Source organism: Neolamprologus brichardi, chromosome 7, assembly GCF_056152115.1.
Source record: "Neolamprologus brichardi isolate AB-2024 chromosome 7, ASM5615211v1, whole genome shotgun sequence".
Taxonomy (NCBI): Eukaryota; Metazoa; Chordata; class Actinopteri; order Cichliformes; family Cichlidae; genus Neolamprologus; species Neolamprologus brichardi.
In genome coordinates, this window is record NC_142110.1 from 60,391,857 (window position 1) to 60,406,074 (window position 14,218).

General features: G+C 41.2%; 1 protein-coding gene across 2 annotated transcripts in view; it reads right to left on the bottom strand.

The window, feature by feature from the left end:
- vcanb (versican b) overlaps positions 1-14,126 on the bottom strand; it is a 33,610-nt gene extending 19,484 nt beyond the window's left edge. The window contains exons 1-7 of one of the 2 annotated variants that reach the window (XM_087844009.1): positions 14,088-14,126; positions 12,657-12,734; positions 11,277-11,699; positions 8,650-8,824; positions 7,750-7,877; positions 6,933-7,229; positions 1,363-2,067 (exon numbers count right to left, since the gene is read on the bottom strand). In XM_087844009.1, the coding sequence (XP_087700135.1) occupies positions 1,363-2,067; positions 6,933-7,229; positions 7,750-7,877; positions 8,650-8,824; positions 11,277-11,699; positions 12,657-12,723 (1,795 nt within the window). In that variant the 5' untranslated portion in view covers positions 12,724-12,734; positions 14,088-14,126. Of the gene's footprint in view, positions 1-1,362; positions 2,068-6,932; positions 7,230-7,749; positions 7,878-8,649; positions 8,825-11,276; positions 11,700-12,656; positions 12,735-13,954 lie in introns of both variants that reach the window. The other variant, XM_087844008.1, reaches the window with a different exon arrangement.
- Between the last annotated feature and the right edge of the window lie 92 nt (positions 14,127-14,218).

Here is a 14,218-nt window from a genome sequence, read left to right on the forward strand (position 1 = left end):
TTTTTACTTCCCACTGTCGCAAAAGTGCTTGCTCATAGGGGGTCATATAATTGTTGGGTTTTTTTTCTGTATGTATTATTTTAGGGTCTACCTTACAATATAAAGCCTTGAGGCAACTGTTGTTGTGATTTGTCGCTGTATTTGTTGCTGAATGGTTTAGGACCAAAATACATCAGTGACCTCCTGACCCAGTATGAACCTTCCAGATCCCTCAGGTCATCTGGATCCGGTCTTTTATCAGTTCCCAGAGTCAGAACCAGACACGGAGAAGCCGCATTCAGCTTTTATGCTCCATATATGTGGAACAAACTCCCAGAAAGCCTCAGATCAGCTGAAACACTCAGTTTATTTAAATCCAGGTTGAAGACTCACCTGTTCTCAGCTGCATTTGAATAAAGCACCAAATCCGCACTCAAAACTTACATTTTAACTACTGATTTTATCTACTGTTCTGATTTTATCTGTTTTGATTTTATACACTGTTTTGTTTGTTTGTTTGTTTGTTTGTTAATTAGTTAGTTTGTTTGCTTGTTTTAATCAATTTTAAATCATGCTTTTTATTTGTTTTTGTTTCTAATGTCTCTGTAAAGCACTTTGAATCACCTTGTTGTTGAATTGTGCTATACAAATAAACTTGCCTTGCCTTGCCTTGCCTATAGTAACATTGTTAACATATAATAACATTGAATTGAATTATCTGCACTATTATCACAGTGCTGCAAATCAGTGTGCTTACATTCAAGATTTCTCAATCATTTCAAAGCTGTGTCGACACTTATGTTTACACATAAACCTCTTTAGACTAGTATTTAGACAAGTTCAAGGCTGTGGTGTATGTGACTCCACTGAGACAACAAAATCAGCTGTTCTTCAGTCCTTGACAGCACAACATAACAAACATAAAGTAATTCCCAAGATAAATGTTCTCAGCCAAAGCCTTTTACAAGATTTAGGAGGGCACATTGCACCACATGTTAGATAATAATCTTTTTATTGCCAATGGTGAAAAATTCCCACTCTGGAGGTCTACCTCTACAGCCCCCATACTGGGGGCTTTAAATGTCTGCTGGCTTCCGGTTAATGTGTTCTGTCGTGGGATAGGTTATTACGTAAATCACGCAAAGAAACAAAGACATGTTTTGGCATGGACATATGTGTGTTTTTGTCATCATACTTCTCCTTCTTTCTAGAGAACGATGCTTACATGACATGCTAACATGTACTTATTATTTTTGCCAGTACTTGCAACCAAATTTTCAACACAGTACTGGCATCTATATGTCATTTCTCTTAATGCTTTCCAGGGCCTAACAGTATGACTTAAATTACTACATGACTTAATTAACACCCCACCCAGCTCACCTGATTCTGACCCATTGGTGCTTTGCACATTGACAATGATGAGATGAATAGGAGGTTTTGCTGATGTCGTCTCAGGAATGTCCAGAGACTTCTCATGGTCAAATATCGTTTGAGCTCTAATGGTGTAATCCTCTTTGAAAACAACTGCAGGTTGTTCCCCCACTTCAGTAGTCCCAGCTGCGATGTCTGGCTTTGGTGTAAGGATCTCTGATGGAACTGGGTGTGCAGCGGCGTCTTCAACTGATGACGTTTCAACCCGTGCACTGATGTCCTGAAGTTTACTAGGCCTTGATGTGATCTCCGGGGTTGCCGTTGCTCCTACCTCAGACCCACCAGAGTTGCCCCGGCTGCTGCTTTCTTCCCCTCTGCTACTGGTCTCACCCCTTCCTGATCCTGTCTGATCTAATTGGGAGATGTCCAGACGTGGAGGCTGAGTGCGGGTGGTGGGTAATGGAGGCAGCTGCAAGATATCTCCTGATACAAGCTCTTGTGAAGTGGTAGTAAGAGTTGCTGAGGCTGTGGTGTGTGTAGAAGTAAGTGGGCTGTCTGTGGGTGAATGTCCAACAGGTTCTGGTCCTTTTCCTTGGATTTCAGCTCTTTCAACGTGTGAAGCTATTGTAGCATGGGGGCTATATGTAGGGATATCAGGTTTGTACACAATTGGAGTCATCAGGGAACTCGTAGTAGTTGGCTCTTCCAGTCTAACTGTAAAAGAGGGGAACACAGGAGCAAGACAAGAATTTAGAAGTGGGTCCTACAAAGAGCTCGGCAGTTAAGAAGTGCTGCCCAACTGCAACTCTGTTAATGAAAAAGGCATAATTTTTTCTTAGTCACTACAAAAAAATAATTGCAAAACACATAATACTAATATAAGGAAGCAACATTTTCACTAAAACTAGCCATATTCACAAGTCTTTCTTTATATCAAATGTGGTGGCAGCAAGAAGCGCTCCCTACTGGTTTGAATCACTGCAAGGGCCTAACAACACCAGGGCTGTATGTCAAATGGGTGCATCATTCATAAAGCTACATGAGTGCAAGAACAACGAAGGCCAAAAGGTCAATATGGAAGATTACACTTTTCACCTTTATTGGTCACAAAATGTCAAAATCAAATACAAATCATGCACTTGTGATTAAAGAAGCATTTAGGAAATAATTACAGGAAAACCTCGGAAGTAGGAATTCACATTAAAACATCCCTTTAATACTAAAGTAAATCATTCTCATTTCCTCCTTTCTTTCTTTTCAGTTTGTCCATGTTATTGTCAGTCATTCAGAAAAAATGCTAGGAAGGAAGAAGTGTTAGTGATCAACATAGCAGTGAGTTACAAATGAGTATTTGCGAAAATCATATTGTAAAGCTGGCATATAATGTAAAGAATGATTAGGTAGAAACTAAACCCGTCTGCTTTGGAAAATAAGACACAGCACTGGCAGTGGGAAAATGTGGAAAACTATGAGTGTGTTAAAAACCATTTAGGCAAGCAAGCAACATTTATACTGAGTGAAAAATGTTCACAGAATGAAATCAGCAAAACCAATGAGTCATTAAATAAAGAAACAGGAGTCTGGGAAGCTGTCAGACAGCAGCTAGCACACAGCAAGCTATAAAAGGAAATGCAGCAGATTGATTGCTGATTTTGGAAACATTAAGTCACCTGTCAAGAATGAAGCTGTTTGAGTCCCCAGAAAAAATAGCACACCCTCAAGACATAATAAAAATTATCTTAAAATTGGTTAAATACAGCCTCAGATAAAGAACAAAAACATGACATATTACACCGTATCAACTGAGACAAAATACAGAAAGTGTGTGAAAAACTACATAAAATTCTGTTTCCACGGGACTTAAGCTGCAAACCAAATTCACTTGATTATCTGATCATCAGTAAGTGTGAACACATTATCACATTATCAATTGTACATCAGTAATCAATCAGTCTAGGAAGGATTATAATGTAAGGCTATATCCAAACCTTTCCAAGTCCATCATTGTACAGTTTGAACGATTATTCATAAGTGGAAAACACAGAATTCTTTTGCCAGTCATCTTAGCAGAGAAGACTGCTTTCTTGTCACGGTTTGCCTCACAAACAGTGTGGAGATAAGAGGCGTGGACCCAGGTGCAGACAATGATGAAGGAGAGTGTTTCAAACTGAGAATGAGCCTTTATTGCGGCTGTAAGAATTACCTCAAAACCACTAATAAAAACCTAAACTGGGGACAGCTAAACATGAAGCTAGAAACATAAAACTAAACAAACTGAAAGATGGAAACTTAGCTGGAGAGACACTGGAGAAGAAGAACAAGATGACCAACAGGCATAATACACAGAATGATACACAGATTCTCCAACAAAAAAAAGAGGTAACCACACACTAATAATAATGTATACTTTATTGATCCCCAAGGGGAAATTCCTCTCTGTATTTAACCCATTCACTCTGTGAAGCAGTGGGCAGCGGTGTTTAGGGACGGTACCTTGCTCAGGGTCACCGTTCAGTGGAATCAAACCCCGACCTTCCGATCATGGGGCCATCACTCTACCTACTGAGCTATCCCTGACCTAAAATGCCACTAAATATTCACACAACGTAACAAGGAGATGGCACACAGGAGTGAGACACAGCTGAACCTAATTAGACAAGACAACGGGGAAGCAAAACAGAATACATGACCTGAGACATGGACCTTCAAAGTAAAACAGGAAATACAACTGGCTCAAGGGCAAGGACTTGAAACTACACAGGGGACCAAAACCTAAGAACTAGAAATACAAAACAGAAACCATCAAACTAGCAGTCAAACTCCAGATAGAAACAAAGATCAATAATCAGACAAAAACCAAAACACTGGGTCACCAACCCAGGACCAAGACAGTTCTAGAGTCAAATGTTAAGCCATCTGTCTGACAGCTAAAGCCTGGGTGAAACTAGGTCATCAACAGGACAATAATCCCAAACACAGCAGCTTATCTACAACAGAATAACTGAAAAAGCAAAGAATCAGTGCTCCAGACCTCAACCTGATAGAAATGATGTGGTGGACCTTCAGAGAGCTGTGCATGAATAAATCCTCACAAAGTTTATGAACTGAAGAAATGCTGTGAAGAAGAATCGGCTGAAATTTCTCCACAACAATGTGAGAGACTGATAAAGTCAGACAGAAGATAATTAGTCCAAATTATTGCTGCTACAGGTGTCTCTAGAAGCTGCTCAGTCATGAAGTGTGCTTAGCTTTTCCCACAATGCTTTTGCCATTTTTATTAAATGATACTCTCGTTATTGACACGCTGTATCACGACATGTGCTGTTGTTTATCTCAGACTTGGTGAGAACCAGATAATTTTTATGTCGTGATTTGTGAAAAACCAACAACTTTCAGCTGAAAAAGATGTACTTTCTTTAAGCCTGTAACTGTCTCACATTAATCAGGCTTTTAAAAGAATTTTAGACAGTGCATAAGAGTTTTGTTGTAAGGCCCTTCTCCAAGTAACCTCTGATTATAGGGAAGATTAATGCCTTGTTATAATGGAGCATATACCACATGAAAAACTAACAATTAGGGCTCCTGAACATACAATGCATTCCTTTGTGTGTGTCTAAGTGCTGAGTTCAAATGGTTAGTGTCCTGGGAATGAGTGGGGGGTTTGAGCGTCACATACATAATGCTTTAATAAACTGGAAGTAACATAGTCCCCTCCATGTGTGAATGTGCAGGAGGGTGTTTGGTTGGGTGGGTTTTGTGAGTGTGCTGTTTTCCTGTTTCTCTTTAGCACTATAGCCATAATTTTAGATCTAGAGAGACATATAAGGAAGACTTTTCAACATAATGGTAAATGGACTGATTCTTATATGATGCTTTATACTGCAGGTACAACACCACTATTATCCTCTATAATCTAGAGAAAATACCTTTCTGACAACCTAAAACAAAACTGAAAATGATGTTACGGTCATGCTCCATTCAGTTAGACTCCACTGGGTTACACAAGTCCTCAAAAAGTCTGTAACAGAACAGGTGAAGATGCTGATGCAACCAATGCTGTGATTTGGCACTATATAAATAAAATTGAACTGAATTGAATCAAATGTTTCTGCACTACTTTTACTAAGTAAAAGTTGTTATACGTCTGTACTTTTATTGTGACTTTTATTGAAGGAATACTTGTTAAACTGCATTTTTTGATTACTGCTTCTATCAAAGAGCTTGCTAAAGGTGTGGATTGCCTGCAGACTTGTGCTTTAACTGTGGTTGAGTCTGTCGTTTTGCACTGTGAAGGAGACCCTGGCTGCATGTTAAGTCCTGCCCAGATATGATGTCATGTATTTGGCGAGCTTCAACCATCTGGCTGGGGTCTGTCCGTACACCGTCACTGTACATTTACTTTCTCTTGCAGTCCTGCCACTATACTTAAGTCTCGGTAAAGCACATTACACAGGTTTCATGTTCAGAAAGGCAAGTGAGTGAAATTATATGTTTAGTGCCTCATACTTGATGCTGCAACTTCACACTGCAGACTGAGCTGGGCTCACTGTTAAAGTTTTGTGCTTTTTATACAATGATGTCACTTATGGGAGAAATCCCCCTCTTTTACATCTCCTCCTTCGTCTGTCTGTCTGAGTTTGGGCAGGGTCCCAGCTGTGAAACATTAGGGACCTGTCCTGTTTCTGTTCTATCTGTGTTAGAGTGCACGTGCTGGGTTTTTCCCCTCGTAAAAAATATGGCCCACCATTAACATGGCTACTGAGAGATCATTCTTCTCTTGGTTGGGTTTGTTCTTTGTAACTTCTTTTTACTCGGCTTTTAAGTGGTTGCAGATTGTGACACCTCAGTGTTCATTGACCAAACATCCACAAAGTGTTGTGGATGTTTGGAGGAGGGCAAGTATTGCAAGCTCAACAGTGCGGCATGGACCTGGATTCCATACACTTTGTAATTTGTCTTAATTTTTTATCTGTAATATTACTAATTTTCTTAACCAGGTTACACAATGCATCTAAAGACAAAGCTGCTCTAAGCAGAATTCCTCATAAAAATATGACCAAACAATTTGCACATACATGCTTATAGATCTCCAAATTATTATTACCTTTGAGACTCGGTGTCTTGTGACACACTGCTCTGTGACCTGCAAAGGTCCTGAGCGGGACTGTATCTGTAATTAAAGCTTGTGGTTTTTAGAGTTTCAAAAGTCAACTAGGATGCAGAGACTTCAACTATTCGATTCAATTCAATTTGATTTTATTTAGCGCCAAATCACAAGCACAGACATGTCAACGTGCTTAATATTTATGTAAGGTAAAATAACCCTAAAATAACAGTGACAGACTCCTGTCCTGTGAAACCAGCTCGATGGATGTGGCTTAAATGAAAGAAGCTGCCGAAACTGACATGCTTTTTAAAACTGTTTATTTCGCAGCCTTTTTCACCCTTTGAAACTAGATAATGGGATAAACACTTAATAGATATGAGACCACTCTGTTGCAAGACTAAGTTCATGCAAATAAGAAAATAAGCAGAGTAAATTACTGTCCAGTTTGGATCAATGTATGTTTCTGTCTTACCCTTGAAGCAGAAAGCCCCGTGCCTGTCAGTGGGGTCTGGGTAACCAGTCTGGTTTTCATACTTGTAAAGTGTGCGGACCCCCAACTGGCCTCCTCCACACTGAGGCCTGGGGATGGTGATGGGGTAACGGACACTGCCGTCAGATAGCCAGCCAAAGTCGCAGCGGTTTAGCCCCGCCCTCCAGGCTGCAAACAGATGACCGGGCGATGCCAGCACGGCATCATGCTTCTCGCACTCTTCCCTTGCTTGCTGCCAGGTGAGCTTACTGCTGATGGAAGTAGGATAGAATACCTCGCCTACAGACAGAGCAGATACACAAAGTCAGTTTACAGCTAACCACAGTCTTTTTACTTGATATTTTAAATGAATTACATTTGTAACAATAAGCTGACTTCAACCAAATTCGACAAAATCAGCCGGGTAAAGGGCAGGGGTGGGGAACTCCAGGCCTCACGGGCTGATGTCCTACAGGTTTTAGATATCACCCTGGATCAACACACCTGAATCAATGATTATTATCATTACCAGGCCTCTGGAGAACCTCAAGACATGTTGAGGAGGTAATTTAGCCATTTAAATCAGCTTTGTTGTTTCAAGAACACATCTAAAACCTGCAGGACACCGGCCCCTGAGGCCTGGAGTTCCCCACCCCTGGTATAGAGCCGCAGCAGACTAGCAGAAACTAGTGGAGGAGCTATAAGGTTGAAATTTTAACTTCAGAAAAGTGTTCTGCTAAAAACTTAATGCTAAGCTAAGCTAACCACTGCCTCTATAATTCTGTATTTCAGTATGTATTTGTCTTGCATGTGTATTTACCGTGTAGTTTGTCTACGTAACAGTACACATCGTATTTCTCCATGGGGTCACGGATGCCGTAGGTTCTCACACCTGGCCGATTCTTTAGATTACCTTCGCAGCCTGGACGGGTCACTGTGAGTGGATATCTGAAAAATTAACAATAATAATGACAATATTTTTAAAAGCAGAGCAAGACATGATCTGATATTTAAAGAGGTCGTATTTATTTGTTTATTCGGTTTTCATGTTCTATAGTTGGGTCCCTAAGTACATGTACAATAACAGTTTTTGTAGTTTTGCCTCTGTGCACCAACACAGTGAACTGCACACGATGAAAATGTGACTTAAGTGCAGAGTTTCAGCTTTAAATCAAAAACAAACTTAATTCAAGATGAATTATTGCTTTGACCATTTAGGAATTACAGATATTTTTATACATATTTTAGTGAAAGTAGGGAGCATGTGTAGGAGAGCCTCGAGAGGGGGAAGTATTCTCTGGAGAGAAGAGGAATGAAATTCTGTGTGTAAATAAAAGAGCGAGACAGGTGGAAAGGTGAACATGCAACGAGTAGAACACATCTCAGGTTTAGCACATTGGAGGCAAAATTAGAAAGGTGAGGCTGAGGTGGTCTGAATACAGCAGACGAGAGAGAGGACAGGATGATGAAGATGATGCTGCAAGGAGGAAAAGAGAAAGATCTCAGAGAAGATCCATGGATGTAATGAAGGAGGAAATACAGAGGGTTGGTGTGGCAGAGTTGGCCTACCGCACTTGATTTACCATCACATTTGGGCTCGCTGAGATTCAAAATGGCACGTCAACTTTTGAATTTCGGTTATTTTATCTGCTAATTTATCATGAAATTACGAGGGACATTAAACTTGAGATTATTTGTTTAAAGAAATGGAGGAACATACCTAACTGACTGGTCTGCAAGCCAGCCCGCATCACACTGGTCGAGGCCATCTTCATAAGCAGCTGTCAGCTGCTCAGGTGTAGCGATGGACGCGTCTACAGAGTGGCATGCTTCCACGGCCTCAGAATAGTTCAGACTGTAGCGGCTGCTGCTAGCTCTGTAGTGGAACACCACACCTGCAGGAGGGTTATCAACAATCAGGAATATACGGATGCCTTCAATAGTGTTTTATTAAATCAACATAATTTTAGATCCATTATTGAAGGTCCTCGAGACAAAATATCAACATATACGACCAAAATTACGAATATCCAAAAGTCAAGGTTTCAGTTCATGCTTGAAAAACAAATCTACATATCAGGAAATCAAACTTAAAATCAAAACAAAATCAATAGCCAATCAGCCAGATTGGATGGAGAGTATCTGTGAACAGCAATTTTCAAGTCTTGCCATAGATGCTCAATGGGATTTAGGTCTGGACTTTGACCGGGCCGTTCTGACACATGAATATTCTTTGATCTAATCAATTCCATTGTAGCTATTGCTGTATGTTTAGGATAATTGTCTTGCTGGAAGGTTAATCTCCTTCCCAGTCTCAAGTCCTTTGCAGCCTCCAACAGGTTTTCTATCAGGATTGTCCTGTATGTAGCTCCTTCCATTTTCCCATTAACTCTGACCAGCTTCTCTGTCCCTGATGAACAAAAGCATCCCCACAGCATGATACTGCCATCACCATGTTTCACAGTGGGGATGGTGTGTTCAGGGTGATGAGCAGCGTTACTTTTACATCACCTCCAACTGAGTCAGAAGGTCTGGACTCAAATCTGCTTAAAACCACAACAAAAAGTACACTGATTGTCATTGCTCCCTTCCACCCAGTCAGACAGTATGGCTTCCAACTAAAGATTTACCATTAAAATCATTAACCCACAAACTAGCTCCTCGTTTTATTGGTCCATATGAAATAGACTGTAATTAGTCCCATCACTTTCAAACTCAAGTTGCCCCCATCACTGCGCAGTCATCCCACCTTTCATGTGTCTCAACTCAAACCGGTGTATTCCAGTCAACTGCGCCCTCTATGCGATCCTCCCCCACCACCCACCGGGCTCATCGACAGCCACCGGGCTCATCGACAGCCACCCGGCTCATCGACAGCCACCCAGCTCATCGACAGCCACCGGGCTCATCGACAGCCACCGGGCTCATCGACAGCCACCTGGCCTATGATTTTTGCTGGCTCGTCAACGTTTGTCAGCAAGGCCAGCGCAATCAGTTCATGTTGGACTGGGAGGGGTACTGCCCGTAGGAGCATTCCTGGGTCCTGCGGGCATTCATCCTTGACCATTCTTTAATCTCTTACTTCGACGAGTGTCTTTGCAGGTCTGTGTCCGATCAGTGCCTGGAGGTAACTCTTGGGGTACTGTCAAGATCTGGTGTGTTTTGGTATTCTGGCATATTTTCCATTCTGCTCCTGAGGCTTTGTTTCTAGTTCCCAGGTCCACCTTTCCTTATGTCTCCATGTTCCGTTAGCATACTCATTTCCCTGTGTAACATTGCTCTGTGTTTCCAGTTTTGCATCCTTGGATCAGCATTCACTCATCTCCACTAAGAATCGAATTCCCTCTGATGCTGGTCTTCCTCGCCCACTTGCTACCTGCCAGCTGCCACTGGTCTTACCTCTAGGTTTCCTGGAGTAAGCCTGAAATCTCACTTGCCTGCCCTCCTGCTTGCTGCAAGATACCCCCACTGTGGAAAAGAGGACGTCGGACATCTGCTCGTTCATCACTCACCCACTCACCCGGTGAACCACCCCTCTCTGTAGCCTTGCTTCGCCCTCTTACCCTTCTCCTTTCACTCACCATTGCAATCATACACACCTTCTACCTGAGCTTGTGAAATAACACACCTCTCCCTCTATTGCAGTGGCTCCCAGTCCTGTGAATTTCTTTGTGCACCATGCTTTGACTTTAGTGATGCCTGTGTTAAATAAAGTTTTGTCTAAAATTGAAAGGTTGTGAAGAATTAAACTTTTTAAAAAATGAATGCTAGCCACTCTCCTAGGCTGCAAATAATGCAGATCTGGATCTCCAGCATATGTTTTTTTTTTTTAATAAAAAAAACACTCTCTCCTCACAATACAGTACACTGCTTAAAATAGTGGTAATATCTTTGTAGCACACACAACAAGACACAAGTTGAATGAGTGAAAGACTCATGTGAGACCTCCCAGCCCATTGTTTGCCAGTGGTGCTTTTTGGGACTGGTGCGAGTGTTTGTGTAAAGCAGACTTTAGGTTTCCACATCACACTGGAGTAAAGTGTTTGCTGGACACAGTTAGCTTTGGACTAGTTGCCTAAAAGTTTTTAGGTCATCTCAGAGAATCTTTCCTCTTTCAGCAGATGGATTAGAAAACAGACCATTACAATGACCGGAGAGGAAGGGCACTTTAAAGAAAATGGCACGTGCACACATTTCAGTTAATACTTTTGGCGACACCTTCAACTTTGAAGTCTCTGCCAGCTGGGCACATCTGGATACAGACAATCAAGTTTGTAGATTTGCATACAGACTCCTAACCTGACTATAAAATGGTGAGTTGCTAGTGTTCCTGTATGTTTTACTCACCTCTGACAGTGAGGATGACTGTGACCTGAGTGGACTCTAGCCCATGCATCACCTCGCAGCGGTATAACCCAGCATCGCTGGCCCTGAGCTTCCCTATCACCAGAGAAGCATCTCCAAGCCACTGCGGGTAGCTGAGCACTGACACCCTGCTCTCAAAGCTATGCCCCAACTTTACTCCCAGTCCCTGGGCCACCAGCACCACTTTCTCCTCCTGCCCGTCTAGCTTCGTCCACTTGATCCTGCCGTAGTCATCAGAGCTCTGGCTGTGAGTTTGCGCAGGTGTAGGGGTGTGCGTCAGAGCTTGTGCGGGGCTGCTGGGATAAGCTTGCGTTATGGAGAAGTAACACGGTAGCACCACTGTGTCTGCTAGAGAGCCAGCTACAGCCAATTTCTCCTCCATCTTCACTGCCATCTCTGGAGGTGCTGGAAGGAAAACAGGAACCAGTTTGAGTCTAAAATGAATAAAATCAATGCTTTTTGCAACATTTTAATGGACGTACAACCTAACTAAGAAGTCTAGACTCCACTTTTCATGAGTGCAATTCCAGTATTTTACTAGTTTTGCTATTTCTGTCTGTGTGTTACACCGAGTCTTTGTGTGAGGCTAGCTAACTCAGCTTGCTGACATTAGCTGATAACTTAGTACTCCACCCTGTCTAAATATGATCATGTCTGGCTCCAAAAATACAGAGGCCCAATGCAGTGAATCAACGTCACTTCCCATCCACTGAAACACTGATCCACAGCAACCCACTCCTTAGCTCTCAGGACACAAAATAGAATTAGGAAAAGTAGGATCTGCTGCCAATAGCTAAGTACCAGACCCCTCAGGCCCATGTGTCATACCCAGAAGTCTATGCCCATGGCCTAATGGCTGTATTGATCTCAATATACACATAGCTGCAGATCAATCTGAAAGCAAGAGTAGTGACCAGCTACACCTGAGCAGGGTTTGGTTCAAAGCAGGAAAGCAGTTTCTGTGGAGTTCAACTATAAATCCATTTGGAGAATTGCAATTCTATATAAAAATATATGTTTAACCTGCATAAACAACTGTGGAATCTGCAGAAGTATTGCACTAATACCTGCTCTGAGAAAGTGTGGGAGCGTTCAGCTGCAAGAAGAAAATGAAAAAAAAAAAAAACAAGTGAAAGAGTGTGTGTGTGTGACTGCATACACACTTAACCAGGGAATGCTGGTTAAGTGTGTATGCAGAGTGAATTTGTGTTATGTTGAGAGTATAATCATTTTCCACTTTGTCAGTCTTGGATCTGAAAATCTGGCACATAATTACAGCTACGTCAGAGAGAAAGCACCAGGGCGGGTTACAAAGTTTGGATTCAGCTACAAAATCATCACATCCTGCTAGACTCAACTTACCTGGCTGAGGACGGGGTGAACACGGACACACAAGACAGAGCAGGAGTATAAGGATGTGTTTAATCATCTCAACAGTATCTGCAAGAAAGAAAAAAAGGAGTGACAGTCAGTGTGGGACCTTATAATAAATGCCAAATATTAGCCTACTGTAAGACTACAGTTAACTTTAGTTAATATATGTTATAATGTTCGAATGAGATAAGCTTTTTTTTTAAAACATAGAAGCAACACAGTGACCACAAACCACAGAAAGTGCAGTCTAGTGTAGTACCTAGTAGCATAACCTCTAAAATGATTTTTAAAATTAGTAATACCCTCTAAACTGTAGTCAATTAGTCTCAACTGACCAATCAAGCCATTAATTATTAGATTAGTAGTTTGTACAGGAATATCAACCAGTAGTGTTGGTGCAGACAAGCACAAATACTGCTGCGCTGTAGCCTTACACTGTAAATAAAAAGACTAGACTGTGTTTCCAGGTGAAGTGGATTTTTATGCAGCATTTCAGCAATCTATAGGACAGTTTCACTTGGACAAAAATAGGCTTTTAAAATCGTATTTTTCTTTACTCACTTAATCGCATGGAAATAAAATCAGATGTTTTATTGTAGCTCATATAACCTACAATTTTGAAATACTGTTAACTAAAATAAATGAACAGACATAATGGAATAACATGTTTTCCCAATTTTCTTCCATTATTGCATGAACTAGGACATGTATGTCTGGAATTCACATTACCTGGACTATATAAAGTACTATTTGTTCTATTTCAACGTTAAATAAAAATAAATTAATTCATAAAGTTAACTGTCTCTGAGTAATTATGAATAACTGAGAAACTTTTCTTAATCTTATCAGGACACTTCGTGTCGGTGAATCACATTTAGGTTTTGCTTTAATGCTTTACATAGCTCTAGTTTGCATAATTATTATTATTAAAAAATAATTCAAAAACAAGAGAAAAGCGCTGCTTCTGAGACCACGTGTGTGCTAAGAGGCTGCCGCAGAGATACAGCTTATCAAGTGATCAGCTGGTTGAGGGGACGTAATTGGTCCCTGGCTCAATTTTATCAATGAGTATCTAATCACTTGGCTCTATTAGTGTGGGAACATTCCCGTCACCTAAAAAGCAGCTCCTGATATGGGAATAAAACACTGACATTATAGTAATATCGCTAAATAACCACACAAATATTACCCTTAGTTAACATCAGGTGAGCCACGGAGAAAACATAATAATAATCATAATTATTATGATTATGATTATTATTATAATTATAATAATGTAATACAACCTTGGACGTGTATCCACAGTCCAGCTGGCTCGTTTCGGGTTGATCACTTAAAACTTTTCCAAACGAAACTGCCGGAGACTCCAAATGATCCGCGGAGTGTGAGCGTGCTTATTTTTCAGACCACTGTACTCACCCACTTCACTGGTCTGGCTGGAAGTTAAAATCCACTCTGCACGCGTTATTATCTTGATATTAGGAAGAGGAGGAGCGCACAATCCCTAAAGTAACGTAAAAACGGGGGAGGGACTTGGGGGGCGGAAGGAG